A 17,981-nucleotide genomic window follows, 5' to 3' on the forward strand; every position below is an offset into this window, starting at 1 on the left:
CTCTGGAACAAAAGGCAAGTTACGTTCGTAATCCAATTGGAATATTTTGATAGTACGTACTTCCGTATGTAGTAGTACGGTTTGCCTCTACATATACAAAAATGAGATCATCAGAAAGGAAGTGGTGATTGGAGAACAGTGAGTAAGAGTCAGTCAGCAAGCAACGTCATTCCGCGACGGACGGAGTATCGCTACATAGTCTTTATTGGATGCCGAGTATGGGGCGAGCTCTGAAATTGAGCAAATCAATTGCTCGATATATATATATATATCTCGACTCAAAATAGGAGAATAGAATATCGCAGAAGTCATTCGGCTTTTCAAGCAAAGCGGCCCAAAAAAGTCAGATCTCCAAATTGTGAACAGTGAACGAAATTATCGAAAAATTGCTTTTCCTATTTTGGCCAAGTGCAGCAGAAGGACGTCACGATAGCCAATGAGCGTGTCTGTTTGTATGTAATTATTGTAATCAAAATACAGAACTCCTCGTGGCAAACCCGGAATAAGCCCAATACTAAAAGGCTAGGTGGAGCCTTTTTGTTCCGTCAGCAACCATCAGAAGTACCGATACTGTAATGCTCTTTTCTTTACATTTCATCTGTCGAATGTGTACAGACTTGAGGGTCTGTTGTGCCATTTGTCCTATGAATATATTGCATTATATTGACAAATATCAATATATCATGAATAGGCTGGTCATGTCTGAGGCGATATCCAGGAAAAGTCACAGCCGAGTCAAGCCACTAGCTAACCAACAGCGTCACCTGCCATCTGGCATCCGCCATCCCATATGCATTGCTAGCTACAGGCTCGGTCAAGACTCAGAAACGATAGCAACCTCAAATCAGAATCATGTGTTCAACGGATAGTGCCCACTCGACTTACTAAGTATATAGCCATATATAGCTTGATTGCCTGTGCAACGGTTGCCTCACACACCTGGCTAGGTAACCATGATATTGATAATTGAACGAATACTCGATCGGTCGAAATGATCCATCACCGTGACTACATCAGAAGGCGAAGCAATCCTTTGTATAGTCGGACCAAATCAGATCAAAGGGGCGCTTGACTCATAGTTTGCAGGCTAGTTTGCCAAGCACCAGTTAGGTTCGTACGTAGACTCGTAGAGTATGGAGTAATGATAGAGAGACGAAAATAAATCCGTCTAGCTGGGGCCTCTCACAAAACAAATCACAACACGTAGGAGCGAAACGGTGTTTCAGCTGTAATACACTGTACGTATCGTATTACGCACCGGCACTTTCCGCCGTTGTCCCCGGCGTCTGGCCTGAGCCCCATTACTAATGATGGCCTGTATTGGAGTGTATCGCCGTTACCTCGGATCCCCCAACAGTGCAGCCAAGTGTGCCTGCTGCTGGTAACAAAACCGTAAATACGCAGTCCACACACACCAAATGACTGGTTGCCCCTTCCCCTGCAACACTCGAGACAATTAATTCCTCTCTCGCTTTCTCCTTCCCTCTCCTACCTCTACCTCACCTCACCTCACTCTACCTCACCACCATCCTCCTTACTTCTCCTTCTTGATCAAAAGTCACTGGAACCCTTCGAATCTTTTTCAATTTTATCTATTTTTTCGACGAGCTTTTCATTAAGTGTCGCCGAACCAAAAAAAAAAATTTCTTGGTGGTTACCTTTTCCCCAAAAATCTCTACCAAATTTTCGTCGCGGCTATTCTTTGGACTAAAGATCATCAACTCAAAACAGAAAAGCAAGCACTTGTGTAGTGCTTTCTTTTCTTCTTTCGATTGCTATTTTGCTATTGTTTTCTGTACCGTTTACCAGCGCGTTTACCTACGATTTAACGTTCAAAAACCCGTTTGATCGGTCAGCCCTTTACGCGTTTGTCGTCCTGTCCAAACTCAATCGGCATTTTCAAAGGAAACAGAAAAAGGCCAACAGGACTCAAAACGATCGCAAGAATCAAAACGGTGTCGTTCTAAATCGCTAAAACATTCCTGCTCTCTTCGCTTGTCAGACTTGTGCCCGTCCCAACGCAGATTGATCAAGCAAACAACCTCCTACCCATGAGAGGCTATTAGGACTCGGCCTGTTCTTTCTTCAATACAGAGCGGCCGCTCATTGAGCAGCGCTCCCCGGGGTTCGGGTAGTGGTGGTAGTGTAGACGGTTGGTAGCCCTCCCAAAAAGCTCGATACGAGGAAGAAAATCAAACCACTTTCGTTTTCCTCTTGCTGATTCGTGACCTGGGACACTACAGCTTTGCACCGTCTGCTCTCCGCCGTGAACCATTCCTCTTCCTTCTCAATCATGCCGTCTTTCTACAACCCTGGCCTTCACGGCCTACCTCCTACTCCTCCCCATCTGCATGGGAACGGTAAAATGGAACTAGACCCTCCATTCTTCGTTACTGGTCATACCTCCTTCCCTCCACGATACCCCCAAACTGGCTGTGAATTCATCGAACAGTATTCCCAGGCAGCTTCCTTTGTCAAGTCGGCGTCGGTCAATTCTCACCAGATGATGCCGTCCGTTCGAGGCGGTCGCGACTATGCTGCAGCGCTTCATCAGCAGCAGCAGCAGCAGCAGCACAGTCTGGCTCAGTCGCAGTTGGGAGGACCTCAGTCTATCTATGGAGCAGTGTCGACTAACGTGCCAACTTTACCGCCCATTCGATCGAGCATGCACCTACCAGCCAATTCCGATACCGCGATTCCACCCCAATACCGTCGTCACGATGTCCACATTCCGGCAGAAACCCGCGTGAAGGAGGAAAAGCCTACTGGTGGAGTTGCTGCTCACCTCGATTACGAGATGGATCAAATGTCCGATTTCGTTGCCGAAACGGCCCAGGGAATGTATGCATTGTACAGCTCCGGAATCAATCTAGATGATATTGACATGCTTGGAAGCGTCTACCCAGGACAGACAATTGTGCCACCGCCATTCCGAAAATACGTTCACCAAATTCTTTCCTCGACGCGTCTCCCCAGTTCCACCATTTTGCTCGGTCTCTTCTACTTGGCTACCCGAATGCGTATGCTCTCTGCTAAGGGGATTTATGCGACTGGTACTGGACAGGTATACAGAATGCTGACCACGGCTCTGTTGTTGGGTAGTAAGTTCTTGGATGACAACACTTTCCAGAACCGTTCGTGGGCCGAGGTCAGCAACATCTCTGTGTCTGAACTTAACACCATGGAACTGGACTGGTTGTTTGCTTTCGAGTGGAAAATCCATGAACGTATTCACAACAAGAAAGATGGGTTCGGTGTTTGGTTGGCCCGCTGGGAAAGCTACCGGGCGACCATGGCCTCGCGAAACGAAGCACGTCAGAAGCTATCACCGATTGACACGAACATCACAAGGCAACTCACCGTTCCCAAACCGCTTATGTCTCCCGACGGTCCCATCCCACCACAGTATCAGCGAAGCAACACGTACGAGAACACTTGGTTGAACCCGACTGCATGTGAATATTCTCCTCCGTCTGCTCCCCACAGTGGTCCCAACACACCGGACTACTACAATGGCGGAACGTGGATGTACACTAACCCTCCACCTCCGTATACGCGTACTTGGGGCTCACAAGCGGAGTACACCTATTCTCACCCTCCCCGTTCGCAGCCACCATCTTACCATCATACGCCAGTGTACACTGCGCCTGTCAGCCATTCTGTGTGGACTGGCCACGGCTCATCCTGCGGCTGCACTTACTGCCTGAAGCATCATGAACATTATTTCAGCTGTCACACTTTTGGAGCCCTTCAACCAATGGTTGCTGGCTGATTTGCATATTCAGCGTCTCCGACGTTTCAAAAATTTTCTGTTGGACATTCTTCTCTTCGTTTCTGATTTTTATTGATTTGGTTTACTCATTTCCAATGTGCACTTTGAATGATTCGACTCGAAGCTTCGACGACGACTCTACCACTTACGTCAATTGTTTTTCTGATTTGTCTTTTTTCGAGCATGTGTCTCTAAAAGTGCTTGGGATTATTTCTATATTACGATTCATTTTCTTACAGTCATTGCCGGCAACTCGCCGCACTGAACAGCGGCACCTCGGCTTTTTCTTTATTTCATCTGTCTGCTCTTTGGAGCTTTGTTGCGCGCCCCCCTTTTCGATTCGAAAGTCGTCCAGAGCGCCAAAAGTTTCGCCAAAAGAATTTCACGGCTTACGACGTTTTTCTTCTTACTAGTACCCCTTTGATGGATTGGTTTGTTTTTCACCTTTGAATCTATTGCATGTTGATTGGCGAATATTACCCATAGAACTCGTTGTGATTTTTGTTTCCTCTTCTGAATTATCTTCGGAATGAGATGTTTGTAATTTTCATCTTTCGATCTGATTTTTCGATTCCAATCTCGAACAAATTGAGTTCACAAAGCGTCCATGTCTTTGATTTATCATGTGAGATTCCGTGTTCTTCACTTCTGATCTTTTTGTTTTTCAATTATCAGTCTTACCAGAAGAAACACCTTCCAAAAAAAGGCATTGATCATGTTTTTTAGTTCACTTCATGTCCCTTGCAACCACCTTTTCTTTGCAAAATGGCAAAATGGCAAAAAAAAAAACCTTTCAATGGGAAGAAACGGGACTTTTCTTTTATTCACAAAGACTTTTCAATTCTTGAGACAAACATATTTAGCATTGCTTGATTATTTTTGTCTAAGCGTTGCAATCAAACATAAAGCGATTATTTCCTTGTGATATTTTCCTTCCTTTCCTTGGTAATGAATGACAGATTATGGGAGTTTGCCCCCGTGGCTCTTTTTTGACACATTTTCAGTGTGGCATTAATCAAGTTTCAAGTCATGCTGCCTATGATGATTAGTGGTATGTATCATTGATAGATGTCTCTAACATATTGACTACAAGTCTATTGAAATGAAATAGATGAAAAAAATCATAACGTGATATACTGTCTATAAATTGCGAATAAAGATTGTATTTTTGCTTCGTAAGTTGAGTATCATGTCGTGGTATCATGAATTTGCTCCGTTACTGGGGCTGTTGTTTCAGTATACACTCCCAGAGACACTTTCCTCTTCCTTTCTTAATTTGTCAACTTCTGCTTCCCTTCCTTCTATGTCTGCGTTTGTATTGTCGTTATCCATGTTGTTGCTGTCATCATCATCATCCGCCATGTCGCCCAATGCATTCGCTTTACGCGGCGGTGCATGATAAGTACTCAATTTCTCAACACCAGTGCCGTTATTGTAGTGGTGATTATGTTGTTGATGATGGTGATGATTCTGATAAATGGCCTTTGTAGATCGTCGGGATCGTCGTGAGGTACCAGCTCCTTCGTCGTCGCCGTCGTCTTCGGCGTCTTGTACACTATGCTCCGGATGGGCGTTGTATTTGAGATTAGTGTTGCTGCCAACGATTGCGGGGAACGATTCGCTCTTCTCGGGGAGCATAGCGTCTGACTCGGAGTCTGATATATCTGCATTCTTCACGCCAATGGTCGAGTTGCCCCCGTCGCGGACGGCGAGATGGTGATGAGGGGTGTGTGCTTTGTCCTTGGAGGTATCTTGATCCGCGGCCGGGGAGAGCTCCAGAGCCTCACTCTCACCTGGTTCGCGGGGGTTGACAATACCGCCCAGGGAGATGTAAGATGGAGTCTGGTTGGGCGAAGACACAATATCATCGGGATGAGACTCAATTGTCAGATGAAGTTTCGATTTGTCGATATGAGTGATCGTCTTCCTATCTTTGAGAGACGGCATCCTCTTGAATGTTGACTTCTTGCGATCTGCAGACGGGCTATGTTTTCTTCCTCCATTGGCATCCGTTGTCTCGCCTCCATCATCGTCCCTGAATACATCAACCTCATCACGCCGCGTTGGACGCCATGTCGTCGATACCGCATCACCATGCGCACAACCATTAGGACAACCGCCCCATTTCCGAAGTACGGGCACTTCGGCCTCTGGTAAATGTCCCGGAGTATTACCCTTGGGCGCAGATGCCTCCTCACGCTTTCGCTCTTCTTCCTTCTCCTGCCTGAGAGCAGACCATGTTCGCAATTTGTTTTGCAAGACATATTTCCCGTTATCTGGATTCTTTTCCATAATCACAAACTCGCAGTGGTTGATGTTTCGTAGATCCTCAAAGTACTCCACGCTGAAATGATACCATTTCATTAAGAATACCCGAGTCATGAGCCCGTGAGTGACAAGCACGCATACACTTGCGAAAGAATCCTCTCCAAATAACCGCCACAGAGACTCGTTGAATCCACTCACTCGGTCGTAGGCGTCTGCAGCGGATTCTCCGTTGGGAATCCGATAAAAGAAATGCCCATAGTCAGCTCTTTCCTGCCACATACGTGACATCTCCGCCGAGCATGGTTGGAAGTTCCCGAAATCTTGTTCCCGCAGACGTGGTTCTTCGTAAACCTTTATCGTATGTCGTGGAAAAGGCGATGGTGACGGGTCGTCCGATGTGAGCGACTCTAGTATCCCTTCCGTTGTCTCGCGGGTTCTGCGGTATGGCGACGTGAAGAAGTGTAGCGTATCGTCCGGTCGTAGTAGTTCTCGTAGTCTGCGTCCCGCCTCGAGTGCTTGCTTATGACCTTCGGCTGTGAGTTTAACTCGATGGTCAGGGACAGACTGATGGATTTCGCGATTCTTGTTCCCTTCGGATTGAGCATGGCGGATCAAAATGATCATCTGGTAGAGTGTTAGAAAATATTCAGGCACGTACAGAAACACCGCTGCATACCCGCGGCTTGCCCATGGTGAAGAGGCTTAATATCTAGCGCTTCTGTTATCAATTCTGGAGATATGCCACTGCGGGGGAGTGTACACTGGCTATATGGCTATGTCGGCGGAAGTCCTGAACAGATATACATTAGTACATGAATGAATTTCTAACTGATTAAGCGACAAGAGCAAATCTTTTCGCATGTCCAGGTGGTTTGTGAGATGGCGCCAATTCGAAACATGAACTGATTCAGAGATCAGATGGATGGAGCCAATCCGGCTGAAGTGATTGGCTCCATTGGCGGAAGGCGGGTGGACGCCGAAACCGCCAACATCTGCAACGACTTCCCAATTTGTACTTCATGTCGACCTAAGCAATCTGTGGTGCTGAGGGCTAGGGTCGTTTGGCAAAATCATCATGGCCGACGCTATATTGGAGTTGCTCGACCCTCATCTCAATAGCAGTGATTCGTCATCGTTAACAACATCCCGCCCGCGAGTATCATCAACAGATGCGACGACCACCAAATACCTCAACCGCCTGACGAGCTTATCTCTTGAACAGATTCGGAATAGCGAGCCTCAGTCGATATCCCAATCTGCGCACTCTACTCTCTTGTCCCTCCAGGCATTGTCCAATCGCTCGCACAAAGCTTTAATATCGTCATCAGACCACCTCTCGACCTTGCGGAACTTGATACCTTCATTAGGCAAAGATGTCAAAACATTACAAGAAAGAATACCAATCCTCGACTCGGAGGCTGTGCGCTTCTCGACCACATATAGCAAATCCAGCGACAACCCAAACCTAGACCGCAGGAAAAAGGCAATGCAGCTATCGCGAAATGTCGACCGAATATCAGACGTTCTTGAGCTCCCGGCCCTCCTCTCCACTGCCGTTTCTACCTCATCTGCGAATGCGGGACTGACAGCAGCGTCAGGGAACTACTCAACAGCCCTCGATCTCTACTCACACATAAAAAGATTACAGACCCTTTATCCGGACTCTCCTCTTATAAAGGATATCATATCACAAGCCGAAGATGCGATGAAGACCATGACGACGAATCTGATAGCTGGGTTAAGGACACAGAATATTCGACTGGCGGCCGCGATGAGAACAATCGGATGGTTGAGACGGGTAGCGCCGGAGCTGGAAAATCCTCGAAGAAGTCGGGAAACCGGAACAGGGACGGGTGAAGGGTCACTTGGAGCACTCTTCCTCGTATGCAGGTTGGCAAATCTGGTTTCAACATTGGAAGCTCTTGACCCGCTTAGAGAGCTAGCAGACCAAGAGACCCAGCGCAGGGTTGAAGCGGCAGCAGGAGAGCGAGCATCATCTTCTAAATGGTCTGGCGGCCAGCAGACGGAGCGATATCTGAAAAGATATATTGAAATTTACCGAGAACAGAGCTTTGCTATTGTGTCGCTGTATAAGAATATATTCACACCAGAGCCGGTCGAAACTGACTCGAAGCCGATCACTGTTCCTGGGTTGGACCTTAAATCTCTCAACCTGAAAACACAACCACCTCCGAAACCAACCACAAAGATAGATCCTCTACAGGCACTTCCGCCTGCAGTTGCGACATTCCCATTGTATCTAGTGCGGCTGCTTACAGACACTCTTCGGACTTATCTACCCAACGTGAGAGACAAGAGTTCACGAGAGAGTCTTTTAACTCAAGTCCTGTACTGTGCGGCGAGTCTTGGACGGCTAGGCGGGGACTTTAGCATGATTCTTACGGAGTTAGAGGATGAGGAACAAGGTAAAGAAGCCAAAGATGAGACGGTTGTCCATGAATGGGAGGAGGTCATGCGCAAGCATCGTGCGTTGGCTGGAAGACTTGAGCAACTTACCAGTGGTCAAGCTGTTACAAAGAGCATCTCCCGAGTGACCTCTCCGGTACATTGAGATAGAATAATGAGAGATGACAATAATGAGTATCAGTCATAATTCTAAACAAATGTAGAGCTTTGTGCGTTTCATAATCGAAATTGATAGATATATGCATATCATCCATTCTACTATGTATCATCTTGAAGAACTTCTGTGGAGCAACTCTTAGATAAAGTGGGGCCGCTCCCGTCGGTCTCCGCCCCGGAGTCACTGACCGGCTGACTGTCACACCTTCGCTCTGGAGTAAGACGCTCTTTGTCTATATCCTGAACAGTTACATATATAATATTCGTTATAGTCAATCAGCGTCCTATTCACCCGTTATCCCGGCTGATCTCAGATCTCGCTCTACCTGTACGATGCGCCGCTTAACTTCTCAGACACTCAGTCAGCCCTGATATCAATCAAACCCGACTTGCAGACCGGAAGCTTCGGTATATTGACTATATAGCCAGTCATTTGTTGATAGAGCAGCTATTGTGTCAAAGGATTGACGGGGAGCCCTACACAGTATATGCCTCTTGTCTCTATAACATAATCTCGGCCCTATCTATACACCAAACTCATGGCCCTCTCTGCATCGGCTCCGCCAGCCGGAATGATGATCGATCCCACAAAACAGGGCGAATACCCGATTCTCCTAGGCGATAAACTGGCAAAAGATGACGGAGGAAATGACTCTACATTCATAAATATCACATACAATCATAAGAGCAAATCGGCAACGGCGAATCAACGGGCGAAAATCACGCGGTCTCCGACGTCACAAGATGTATATAACCTGATAATTACGGACAAGGCTGGAAATGCCGAGCAGACGACGCTTGAGTACAAGTACAAAGGCAGTATAGATCCGTCAATACCGGTTCAGGGGTCAGAAGCAAGGAATCTTGTTCTGGTTTTTGATCCGAGTCGGAAAGCGTTTATTCTAGAGCCTGTGAGCACTAGTCTCAACTTCAATTTGCGCGCAGCTCCTGGAAAGAACAAGGAAGTGATTGAGCAATATGAGCAATTACATACCTTGGGTGACGACGGTGACCACGCATCTCGGGATGAGAGCGATGACGAACAGCCTGAAGATGCTGACCAGGATAATCCTTATGACTTCCGGCATTTCCTCAAAAAGCCAGAGTCTGAGAAGGCGAAGTCGAACCTGTCTACGACCACGACTCCAGACCCTCATGGAACTATCAGCACTCCGGCAATGCAAGCTACGAAGGTTGAGGCTAAGAAAGCAGCACCATCCAGACCCAAACAGCAGACGAATCCTTTACGACAACCGAAACGAGCACCCAAGGCTAAAGCAGCGAGTACAAATTCATCAGCAAAGGCTAAACCACAGCCAAAATCGGCACCGCGTGTGGATCCCGAGGATGATATCGTTATATCTGATGCGGAGCCATCTGAGAAAGAAGAGGATGAATATCAACATCCCCAATCTAGCCAAGCTATACCTTCACCGAGTTCTAACATCATCGTCGAGGGAGATCTTATTATTGACATGGGCTCTCCACCTACGCGGCCTACGTTTAAGGTCGACCCAACCCATTTCTCTTCAAGTGACCACTCTGTCAATGGCACAGATGAGGAAGGGAATGAGGAAGACGATGAAGAGATTGAACATTTCCGTCTGCCATCTCCTGCTCGGCCTGCAGCCGCAGAGGAGCCAGCAGCAGACGAAGATGAAAATGACGAGGATGAGGATGCTCTAGCGGCGGAAATGGAAGCGGCATTCGAAGAGGAAGCATCGAGGACACAGAGCATGCAACAGACTCAACGATATGTGCCGAGTGATGACGAGAGTGAAATCAGTGAAGAGGAGTGATTGGTATTACTCTTGCACCCAAACTAAAAGCGTTTACCTGAGACTGGCAAACAACATTTTGTCCGATATTGCATTCATTTGGATGACGATTTGATATCCGTTACTGATTATCTGGAGTTTGGATTGTGACCGCGAATTTGTTCTTCATTGTATTTAGATACCACAAACAGTACTTGAAACATCTAGCAAACAATTATCTATTCGTTTTCACTCGAGGAATCATTTCAATAGGGAGAATAGTGTCAAAGATTGTACAAAGAAACAATAGAGTCATTGACTGGGCGGTAATAACTGGCAGAAAATACCACCGCGGACAATTGATTGGATTCCCTATCCTTCAACTCACTCAATCACATTTCGTGTCGTCTCCTTTTTCCTACATCCAAATCCTCACTGCTTGACAGCACGAAGCTAGGCGCATCTCGCCATGCTTGGAGTCTTATCTGACATGTCTAGATAGCACCAAGAAGCTGAAAGGTATCTTGGAGAGAACTGTCATTGACCTTGCTAGCAACTAGCTACCAGCATAAGACAGATTACTACCGTTTCTGGTGCATGATTCACGACAAGAAACAGCTTCTCCCAAAATTAACCATACACCATGGATTCTACCCCTCAACATCGCCCCAGACGACCGGTACCGGCGCCTTCGAATAACGTCATCGTCGAATCGCAGAAACAGTGGTATTTCACAGACGAAGAGCTTACTAGAACACCCTCACTGCTCGACGGCATGAGTCTAGAGACGGAACACATGCAGCGCAGCAAAGGAGTCAATTTTATTGTCCAAGTGGGCATTATGCTGAAGCTTCCACAGCTCACCTTGACGACGGCTGCTGTTTTCCTACATCGATTCTTTGTGCGACACAGCATGGTTGATATGCCTCGAAAACCTGGTTTGCATCCATATTCTGTTGCGGCGGGGTGTCTGTTCTTGGCGAGCAAGGTGGATGAGAATTGTCGCAAGATTAAGGAAATGGTTATCGCCTGTTGTCGCGTTGCGCAAAAGAACAACAATCTCGAAGTTGATGAGCAAAACAAAGAATTTTGGAGGTGGAAGGACACATTACTTGCTTACGAGGATATGTGTTTGGAAGCATTATGTTTCGACCTTCAGTTGGAACAGCCGCACAAGATCTGTTACGAATTTCTATGCTATTTCGGCAAAAACGACCACAAAGGTTTGCGGAATGCCGCTTGGGCGTTTCTCAATGACTCTAACTACACTGTTCTCTGTCTGCAGTTCTATCCCCGAACAATTGCTGCAGCTGCCCTTTGGGCTGGAGCCAGATTGTGTGATGTTGCTTTTGAAGATGATGAAGAAGGTCGACCCTGGTGGGTACAGATAGATGTCGACCTCTCCGAAGTCCGACGCGCCGTCAGTCGCATGGTTCAGTTGTACGAGAAAAACATAACTGTTCATCGACAAGCTCACGAATATCCAATCATTCCGACAGATGGTGACCAGGAGTCGACGCGGATCATCAACCCGAACCCTCACAGCGTGACGGAGTCGCTGTCAGCGGGCGAATCGAATGGACGCAAACGGTCGAGGGAACCTGAAGGAGAAGATCGCCCATCTCCAGCACGAAACTTACAACCCCCTGAAAGCAATAACCATACTCGAGAGCCCTCGCCGAAACGCCAACGCTTAACTCCGGAGCCTAATAGAACAGCAATGAGATCAGAGAGTCCCCGCAGCCTTGCAAATGGTCACCATCAGCCATCCAGATCTAATTCGCGCATCCCTTCTGGCGCGTTGGATAGCACGTACCGACGCCAACAACATCATCCTCTCCCACCGCTGCCACCACCACCAATTGGAGCCGATGGACGCGAAAGAGCTGGTCCTGTCGACGCAGTCCAGCAACGTATCGACGAGATTGTACAACAGGGAATGGCGCGCAATGACAAATCCGGGCCCAGCGCAAGTCGCAATGATTCATACAATGGTCGACATCGCGACCGCGATCGAGACAGAGACCGAGACAGATACAGAGATCACGATAGATACGTGGATCGCGATCACGACCGGGATCGTGGTCGAGACCGCGACTGGCGCAGATCAGCCAGTTACGAATCGGCAGATTACAGAGACCGCGACAGTCGAAGTCGAGATTACTATAGGGATAGCATGAACAGTAACGATAGAAATTGGGGCCATAGCCACAACAAGGATATATTACCACCGCGGGAAAGGAGAAGATCATCGACAACGAATGAGTCGCTACCACCGCGTCCGCCACCGCCGCCGTCATCGTCACAGCGACCATCAGAGGAAAGAAGGAGAGAGGAACCGAATGAGGAAGGCGAAATATCGGAAGAAGGAGAGGTCGTCGCGACTACAACGACGAATAGAAATAGCAACAACCATGATGTTGAGAATCATAGACACCACGATAAGAACATGGACAATGGCGACGATGATGGTGGTGGTGGTAGCGAGGAAGGGGAGCTTTGATAGATTAGCATACATGTAAAATACTCTGTTTCAATTATCTAGAGAATCATACCCATTTTATGTTACTATATAGTAGTCAAGCAGTTTCACTGAAGGAAAACCTGTGAATTTCGCGATCCTACCATCACGATACACGTTATTAATATGCTATCTTACTAGTTTATGTACACTAAAAACCCAGGCACAGCCTATTGTCAGGAGGTCTTGCCAAAGTCATACCGAGCAGGTCAAGATTTGTTTCTAGTATCTCGTTCCGCCATGTCAAAGTAATGCTATATATAGCCTTCATGATCTTCAGGGTAGGTAACCTGTCTCTCGTGATCAGTAACTCAAGACAAACGAGCGAGATAAGAAGAAAAGGAAGGAAATACCCGTGGATAGAGAACCGTGATGAGATCAAGTATACGTCTGCAGGATACTGAAGGTAAAAAAATCTCACGCATTCACCATGTTTGCTGCCATGATGTGGCACCTTCATGACGGGAAAATGCTGAGGAATGGTCGATTCCCTCTGATATCGCGGTTAATTTCCGTATCGTGGGCATCCCCTGTAAAAAGAGCCGAGAAGCCGTCTGTTTTATCCTTGGTGCTGAAAACGGTTATTATTGAGGCACGATCTACCTGGATGCCTCGGGAACCACGACTACGCATATTCTCGATGATTTGCATCGAAGGTCCATAGAAAGTCGTATTCAATGTAGGGAAGAGGGGGAACTCATCGACATTCGGGTATGCGATGGCCCCCGGATTTCCCCAAGGGGCCAGTGGCTCCATTGGAGGTTGTTGATTGAAATTCTTGGAATTCCAAAGCTGCGACCAGACAATCTGGCCTTGCCTTTTGCTGTCTGGGATCCACCGCACAGCAGGGGGTAAGGGGCCAAACCCTTCAACTAGCTCACTTGACGCTTCTGGTGCTGTTGTGGTTGGTGATATTTTGAGACGGCCTAGAGTATGCACCGGTGGTGCAGGGAAATTGAGACCGGGCAGGAAAGTAGCGATCCTGCCACTGGGGTCATTGAACAGAAAGTTGTCTATAGTCGGCGGTGTATCATTAGACATGTCGATGAGTCCCGCGGAGTGAGCGGGTGAAATTCCATGAGGGCGATGCGATAGTAAGAAACTCACCTGCAATATGGTCCGAATCATAGTGAGTACATTGAACCGCATCGAAATGGGTGATATTTTGTTCTCCAAAACATTGCGCAGCCATCGCCAAGTTCCTGTCACACCTCCATAGACTAGCATCCTCTTCCGCGTGGAGGCAAGTTTGTCGGCGAGGATGTGGCAGTCGCCCTTCTGGGCCTAAATCATGGCGATGCTTGTGACATGTATTCCAGAGGTACCAATGTCTACCCTCTTGGTATTACCGCGACTGTCCTGAGCCTCCGCAAGCTTCTTCTTACTTCGGGTCTCCGCCATCAGAGTAGGTACAGCACTTGCGGCTGGGCCTTGAGGGAAATTGTCAATTTTCGAGGAGTCACATTGTATTTTTGATTTGCTTCTCGTCGGAAGCTCATAGCCACAGGTTGGAATGCTAGCATTTTTGTCGTATCAGGGTCGTCATTTGGATCAGTGACGTCGGAGAACGAGACTTTGACAGACTTCGTAAAAGAATCCAGAATGGCGTAGTAGCAGACATCGACAGTGACTATCGTCTTCTACGTCCAAACAAAGGTTGGCAGTGTCAGAGTTTATGATCAATTGCTGATTGCGCGGACTGGGATTCACTTTGACCGACCCAGCACGAGCTTCCAGACTGGTCCAGATGGCTAGGGAGGGTTGTTGTTTTGTTGGTGCTTGGATGGAGAAGTTGAAACTGTTTTTGCAGACCTCCGGCACAGAGCATATATTGCCAAGAGAATCCTGCCTAGGCTTCCTACACTAGTCATATCCGATCTAATGCCCTTGTCTCAGCGGATTTGGCAACTTGAGAGAAGAGAATGGATTGGAGCTGCCCCGTAGACGTGTACTGTGAGTGTTTTGGATATCTCCGCTTCCGGATACACCACGTCTACATGGATCAACGCAATCGCTCCCTATTTCCTGACACGCAGCGGCATCTCCTATCTTACACCGGAGGGACGGAATGTGCCTCCTGCCACGGGACAGGATGTGGTCGCCATTGCAGGGAACGCCAACGGGCTATGCTCACTCACGGAGACGGGTGACGGTGACGTGTATATTTATCCCCAGTCTCTGGGAAAGGAAACGGACTTCAAGGCGGCTGTGCTGTTAGGGTCTGATGTCGCGATATTCGCCATCTCACATGCTACATGCTCGCCCCGATATGGCCCACCCGGGTCTATCTTCAGTCTCTCCTCTGAGCCGCTTCCCGTGCTCATTGGTAGCCATCAACCCCGGATCACTCAGCTCAAGACTGTCGGCAAATTCAAAATGTATATCTGGAATGGGGTGCCTCGTTCATGGACAGATCTATCCACCACCGCTTCGGCCATGAGGCGGAGTCCGAGACATGGTTGATGGAGGCGATCACGGTATAATTGGTTTGTCAGGAAACCAACGCGAACTTGTCCAGCTAGATGTGCATGAGCGCCAATGGAAGCTTTTGGCCGCTTTGGACGACAAATGGCGCCGGACAGAAGGCGACCTGACCTTCTTCTGATTTATTGAAGGTGGTGGAATATTCGAGCACTTGGAAAAACCAGGTAATTGATATTCACGGCTTTGCAGATGTGCTATGAAACTCTAAAGTAGGAAGTCAGCGTGGCGTGAGACTATTCTTGGAATATTATTTTTATACGATGTTCGAAAAGCGGCCATGATCTTCAAGTTTTCCATGGCTGGATGAAATGAAACATTTCCCGGGGGGCTTAATCATCCTCCCAAAACATAACGACTGACCACGTGATCTTTTTCAGCAGTAAGTACTCTAGACAGATATGGTAGGGGAAACCCGCGTTTTGCTTTGCTTCGCTTCGCTTTTATTCTTTCTCTTTCTTCTCTAATTCCACTTTTGCTATTCAGAATCGTACATGTTTTGAAAAACGCCGAGGTAAAGAACTCTTAAAGAGGTCAAGTCTGGTCTGTATAGACCATGAGGATATAACGTAATTAGTCATGTACAGGTAGAGAAGTAGAAAAAAGAAGAAACCCTGAACACCAAAAGGCAGGTCATCAAGCCAGCCGAACCAAAAACAGTCAAAACAAAAACAAAAACCGTGCTTGAGTATCATGCAAATTCTTTAAAACGATCAAAATAAACAAGGTATCAATCAGAACTCTTTTATCATAGCGAGAGGAGAGGAGAAGGGGGGAGTTGATAGTAGATATAAAATTAAAAATCGCCAAACATCTCATCCAGCTCGTCGACCTCTACGGTCTCCGGGCTACGAAGATCGGCCCATGAATCTATAACCATCTCAAAATCAAAGGTCTGAGATCGCTTAAAATCCGTGACTGACTTGGTCGGGAAGCCGGTCTCAACCATGTCAAATGAGCGCTTCAGGGATGATGGTGAAGTGCCTTCCGTGGCGGTGGCGGTGGCGGTGTTCGAACGGGCGAGGTCGGATGTAGGTAGTGCAAGAGGGACATCGGCAAGCTCAGCTTCGGATGGCGCGGTCGTACCAGACGACAACGAAGTTGCGACCGAAGTAAGCGACGGGGAGGGCGAGGTCCCGAACAAAGTGGCGACGGCAGCGTCGTCAAGATCTTGTTCCTGATTGTTTGAGCCACCTTGTGAGAGATAGTCTCCGTATTGGCTCTTTTCGCTAATTGACGTGGTGAGAGGATCTTCATCCATAGGCGAACCGGGAAATGCATGGATCTGAGCATCGTGCGATTCATCGGAAGTCGGCATGCTCAAAGCAGCTAGGCTACTTTGTCGGCTGGCTTTTTCTTCGGATGCTCGCTCGCGCAAAGAACTGGCAGTCTGAGTAAACTCCCGCTCGTCACCTTCCAGTGGCGGAGAAGCCGCTCTATGATTATGCGACAGGCGATGGTGGCCATTGTTCTGATTCGTATGAGAACCAGAACCGTTGCGCGCATTAAAAGTGTCATGCTCTACCTCAAATTCAGGAGAAGACAGGTCGATCTCGGGACTAGGACTGAGTCGCGACCGCTCGCGCGCCATCGCATCGTCCTCGTCGTCCTGATCGACACTTCCGCTGGAGAGACTTGGAGTCAACCTTTTCTCATCCATCGCAACCATATCTTCCAGATTTTCAGGTAGAGGTTGGTGCGGAGTGTTGGTAAGATAATAAAACACTTTTCGAGGGTGCACGTTGATAAGTTCCTTGCCAATAGGGCATGGCGACAGCGCGGTCCATGATCGTTTCATGTAAGTGCTGAGGCGCGAAGAAAGCAAGGCAGCAGGGTTTGCCGAACTAGTTCAGGTCATTAGCATAATACGCGCGACAGGGGATTTCCGTGAACTCACTTAGCAACAGTATCGTTTATTTTCACTAGCACAGCGGCCAGCTCGCGCACTAAGTGAGGCTTATTGCCAGTCTTCTCCAACTGTTCGATGGCGGCGACAACCACATCATCATTGATGCCTTCGGTGTCGATCTTCATAGCGGCATCGACGGCATCGCCCGGTGATGGTGGCGGAGTATGCTCATATCCGCCTCGGCTGTTCCTTATGCGACCAGTGGCGACCTTCTGCGACTTGTCTGCGGAGGTAGACGAGTCGGCGACATCATGCGACCTCTTGACTTTCTTGGAAGGATGTTCGTCCAGTATCGTTGAGCCGGAGGTTGAACTCTTAGATGCGGAGGGCGATCTGTGCGAGCGAGAGGCGTTAGGCAAGTGAATGCCTAATGAAGGGAGCGACAACGACTTTCGACGTGTGTTGTAGGGCATTCTGATGGATAGTAAGGGGGTAAGGGGGTAAGGGGGTAAGGGGGAAAGTTGCGCGAAAAATAAAAATAACGGCAGGCGGTATAACGGAGGAGAGAGAGAGCGTATTAAATCTATTACAAAAACAATACTGATGGAGAAATAATAAAATAGTAGCAATAATAATAGAACAAGAGTAATAATGACAAGAATGATCGAAGGAGGGGAGGATGGTGATGAGGGATGATACAATAATACAAAGAGGTGAGAGACTGAAGAAGGAAGGATCGCAGGGGCGGAA

The 17,981-nt window shown here is 47.8% G+C and overlaps 6 protein-coding genes across 6 annotated transcripts, besides 4 other annotated features; 3 read left to right on the forward strand and 3 right to left on the reverse strand.

Moving 5' to 3' along the window:
* Positions 1 to 1,490: 1,490 nt before the first annotated feature.
* Positions 1,491 to 1,524: a microsatellite.
* Positions 1,525 to 2,293: 769 nt separating this feature from the next.
* Positions 2,294 to 4,899, forward strand: TSTA_028050 (cyclin-like protein (Clg1), putative; the record flags this gene model as incomplete). Its single annotated transcript, XM_002479903.1, has 2 exons — positions 2,294 to 2,841; positions 2,896 to 4,899. The coding sequence occupies 2 exons, from the start codon at positions 2,294 to 2,296 to the stop codon at positions 3,770 to 3,772; spliced, it is 1,425 nt and encodes a 474-aa protein (XP_002479948.1). The 3' UTR covers positions 3,773 to 4,899.
* Positions 2,552 to 2,574: a microsatellite.
* Positions 4,900 to 4,943: 44 nt separating the features above from the next.
* Positions 4,944 to 6,948, reverse strand: TSTA_028060 (phosphoglycerate mutase family domain protein). The gene is made up of 2 exons (XM_002479904.1): positions 6,717 to 6,948; positions 4,944 to 6,664 (listed from the first exon to the last, which is right to left on the reverse strand). Exons 1-2 carry the CDS (start codon positions 6,729 to 6,731, stop codon positions 5,006 to 5,008), a joined length of 1,674 nt encoding a protein of 557 aa, XP_002479949.1. The 5' UTR covers positions 6,732 to 6,948; the 3' UTR covers positions 4,944 to 5,005.
* Positions 6,949 to 7,115: 167 nt separating this feature from the next.
* TSTA_028070 (Dor1-like family protein) lies at positions 7,116 to 10,632 on the forward strand (the record flags this gene model as incomplete). Its single annotated transcript, XM_002479905.1, has 2 exons — positions 7,116 to 8,603; positions 9,220 to 10,632. 2 exons carry the CDS (start codon positions 7,116 to 7,118, stop codon positions 10,420 to 10,422), a joined length of 2,691 nt encoding a protein of 896 aa, XP_002479950.1. The 3' UTR covers positions 10,423 to 10,632.
* A 391-nt stretch (positions 10,633 to 11,023) lies between these two features.
* On the forward strand, positions 11,024 to 12,883 carry TSTA_028080 (cyclin, putative; the record flags this gene model as incomplete). The annotated part of the gene is made up of 1 exon (XM_002479906.1): positions 11,024 to 12,883. The coding sequence occupies one exon, from the start codon at positions 11,024 to 11,026 to the stop codon at positions 12,881 to 12,883; it is 1,860 nt and encodes a 619-aa protein (XP_002479951.1).
* Positions 12,396 to 12,423: a microsatellite.
* Positions 12,884 to 13,357: 474 nt separating the features above from the next.
* Positions 13,358 to 14,302, reverse strand: TSTA_028090 (uncharacterized protein; the record flags this gene model as incomplete). Its single annotated transcript, XM_002479907.1, has 2 exons — positions 13,358 to 14,185; positions 14,237 to 14,302. The coding sequence occupies 2 exons, from the start codon at positions 14,300 to 14,302 to the stop codon at positions 13,358 to 13,360; spliced, it is 894 nt and encodes a 297-aa protein (XP_002479952.1).
* Positions 14,303 to 15,941: 1,639 nt separating this feature from the next.
* TSTA_028100 (uncharacterized protein) lies at positions 15,942 to 17,704 on the reverse strand (the record flags this gene model as incomplete). Its single annotated transcript, XM_002479908.1, has 2 exons — positions 15,942 to 17,226; positions 17,280 to 17,704. 2 exons carry the CDS (start codon positions 17,702 to 17,704, stop codon positions 16,179 to 16,181), a joined length of 1,473 nt encoding a protein of 490 aa, XP_002479953.1. The 3' UTR covers positions 15,942 to 16,178.
* A 137-nt stretch (positions 17,705 to 17,841) lies between these two features.
* Positions 17,842 to 17,896: a microsatellite.
* Positions 17,897 to 17,981: the final 85 nt, after the last annotated feature.

The sequence above is a fragment of the Talaromyces stipitatus genome, genomic scaffold, assembly GCF_000003125.1.
Source record: "Talaromyces stipitatus ATCC 10500 scf_1105507295541 genomic scaffold, whole genome shotgun sequence".
NCBI lineage: Eukaryota > Fungi > Ascomycota > Eurotiomycetes > Eurotiales > Trichocomaceae > Talaromyces > Talaromyces stipitatus.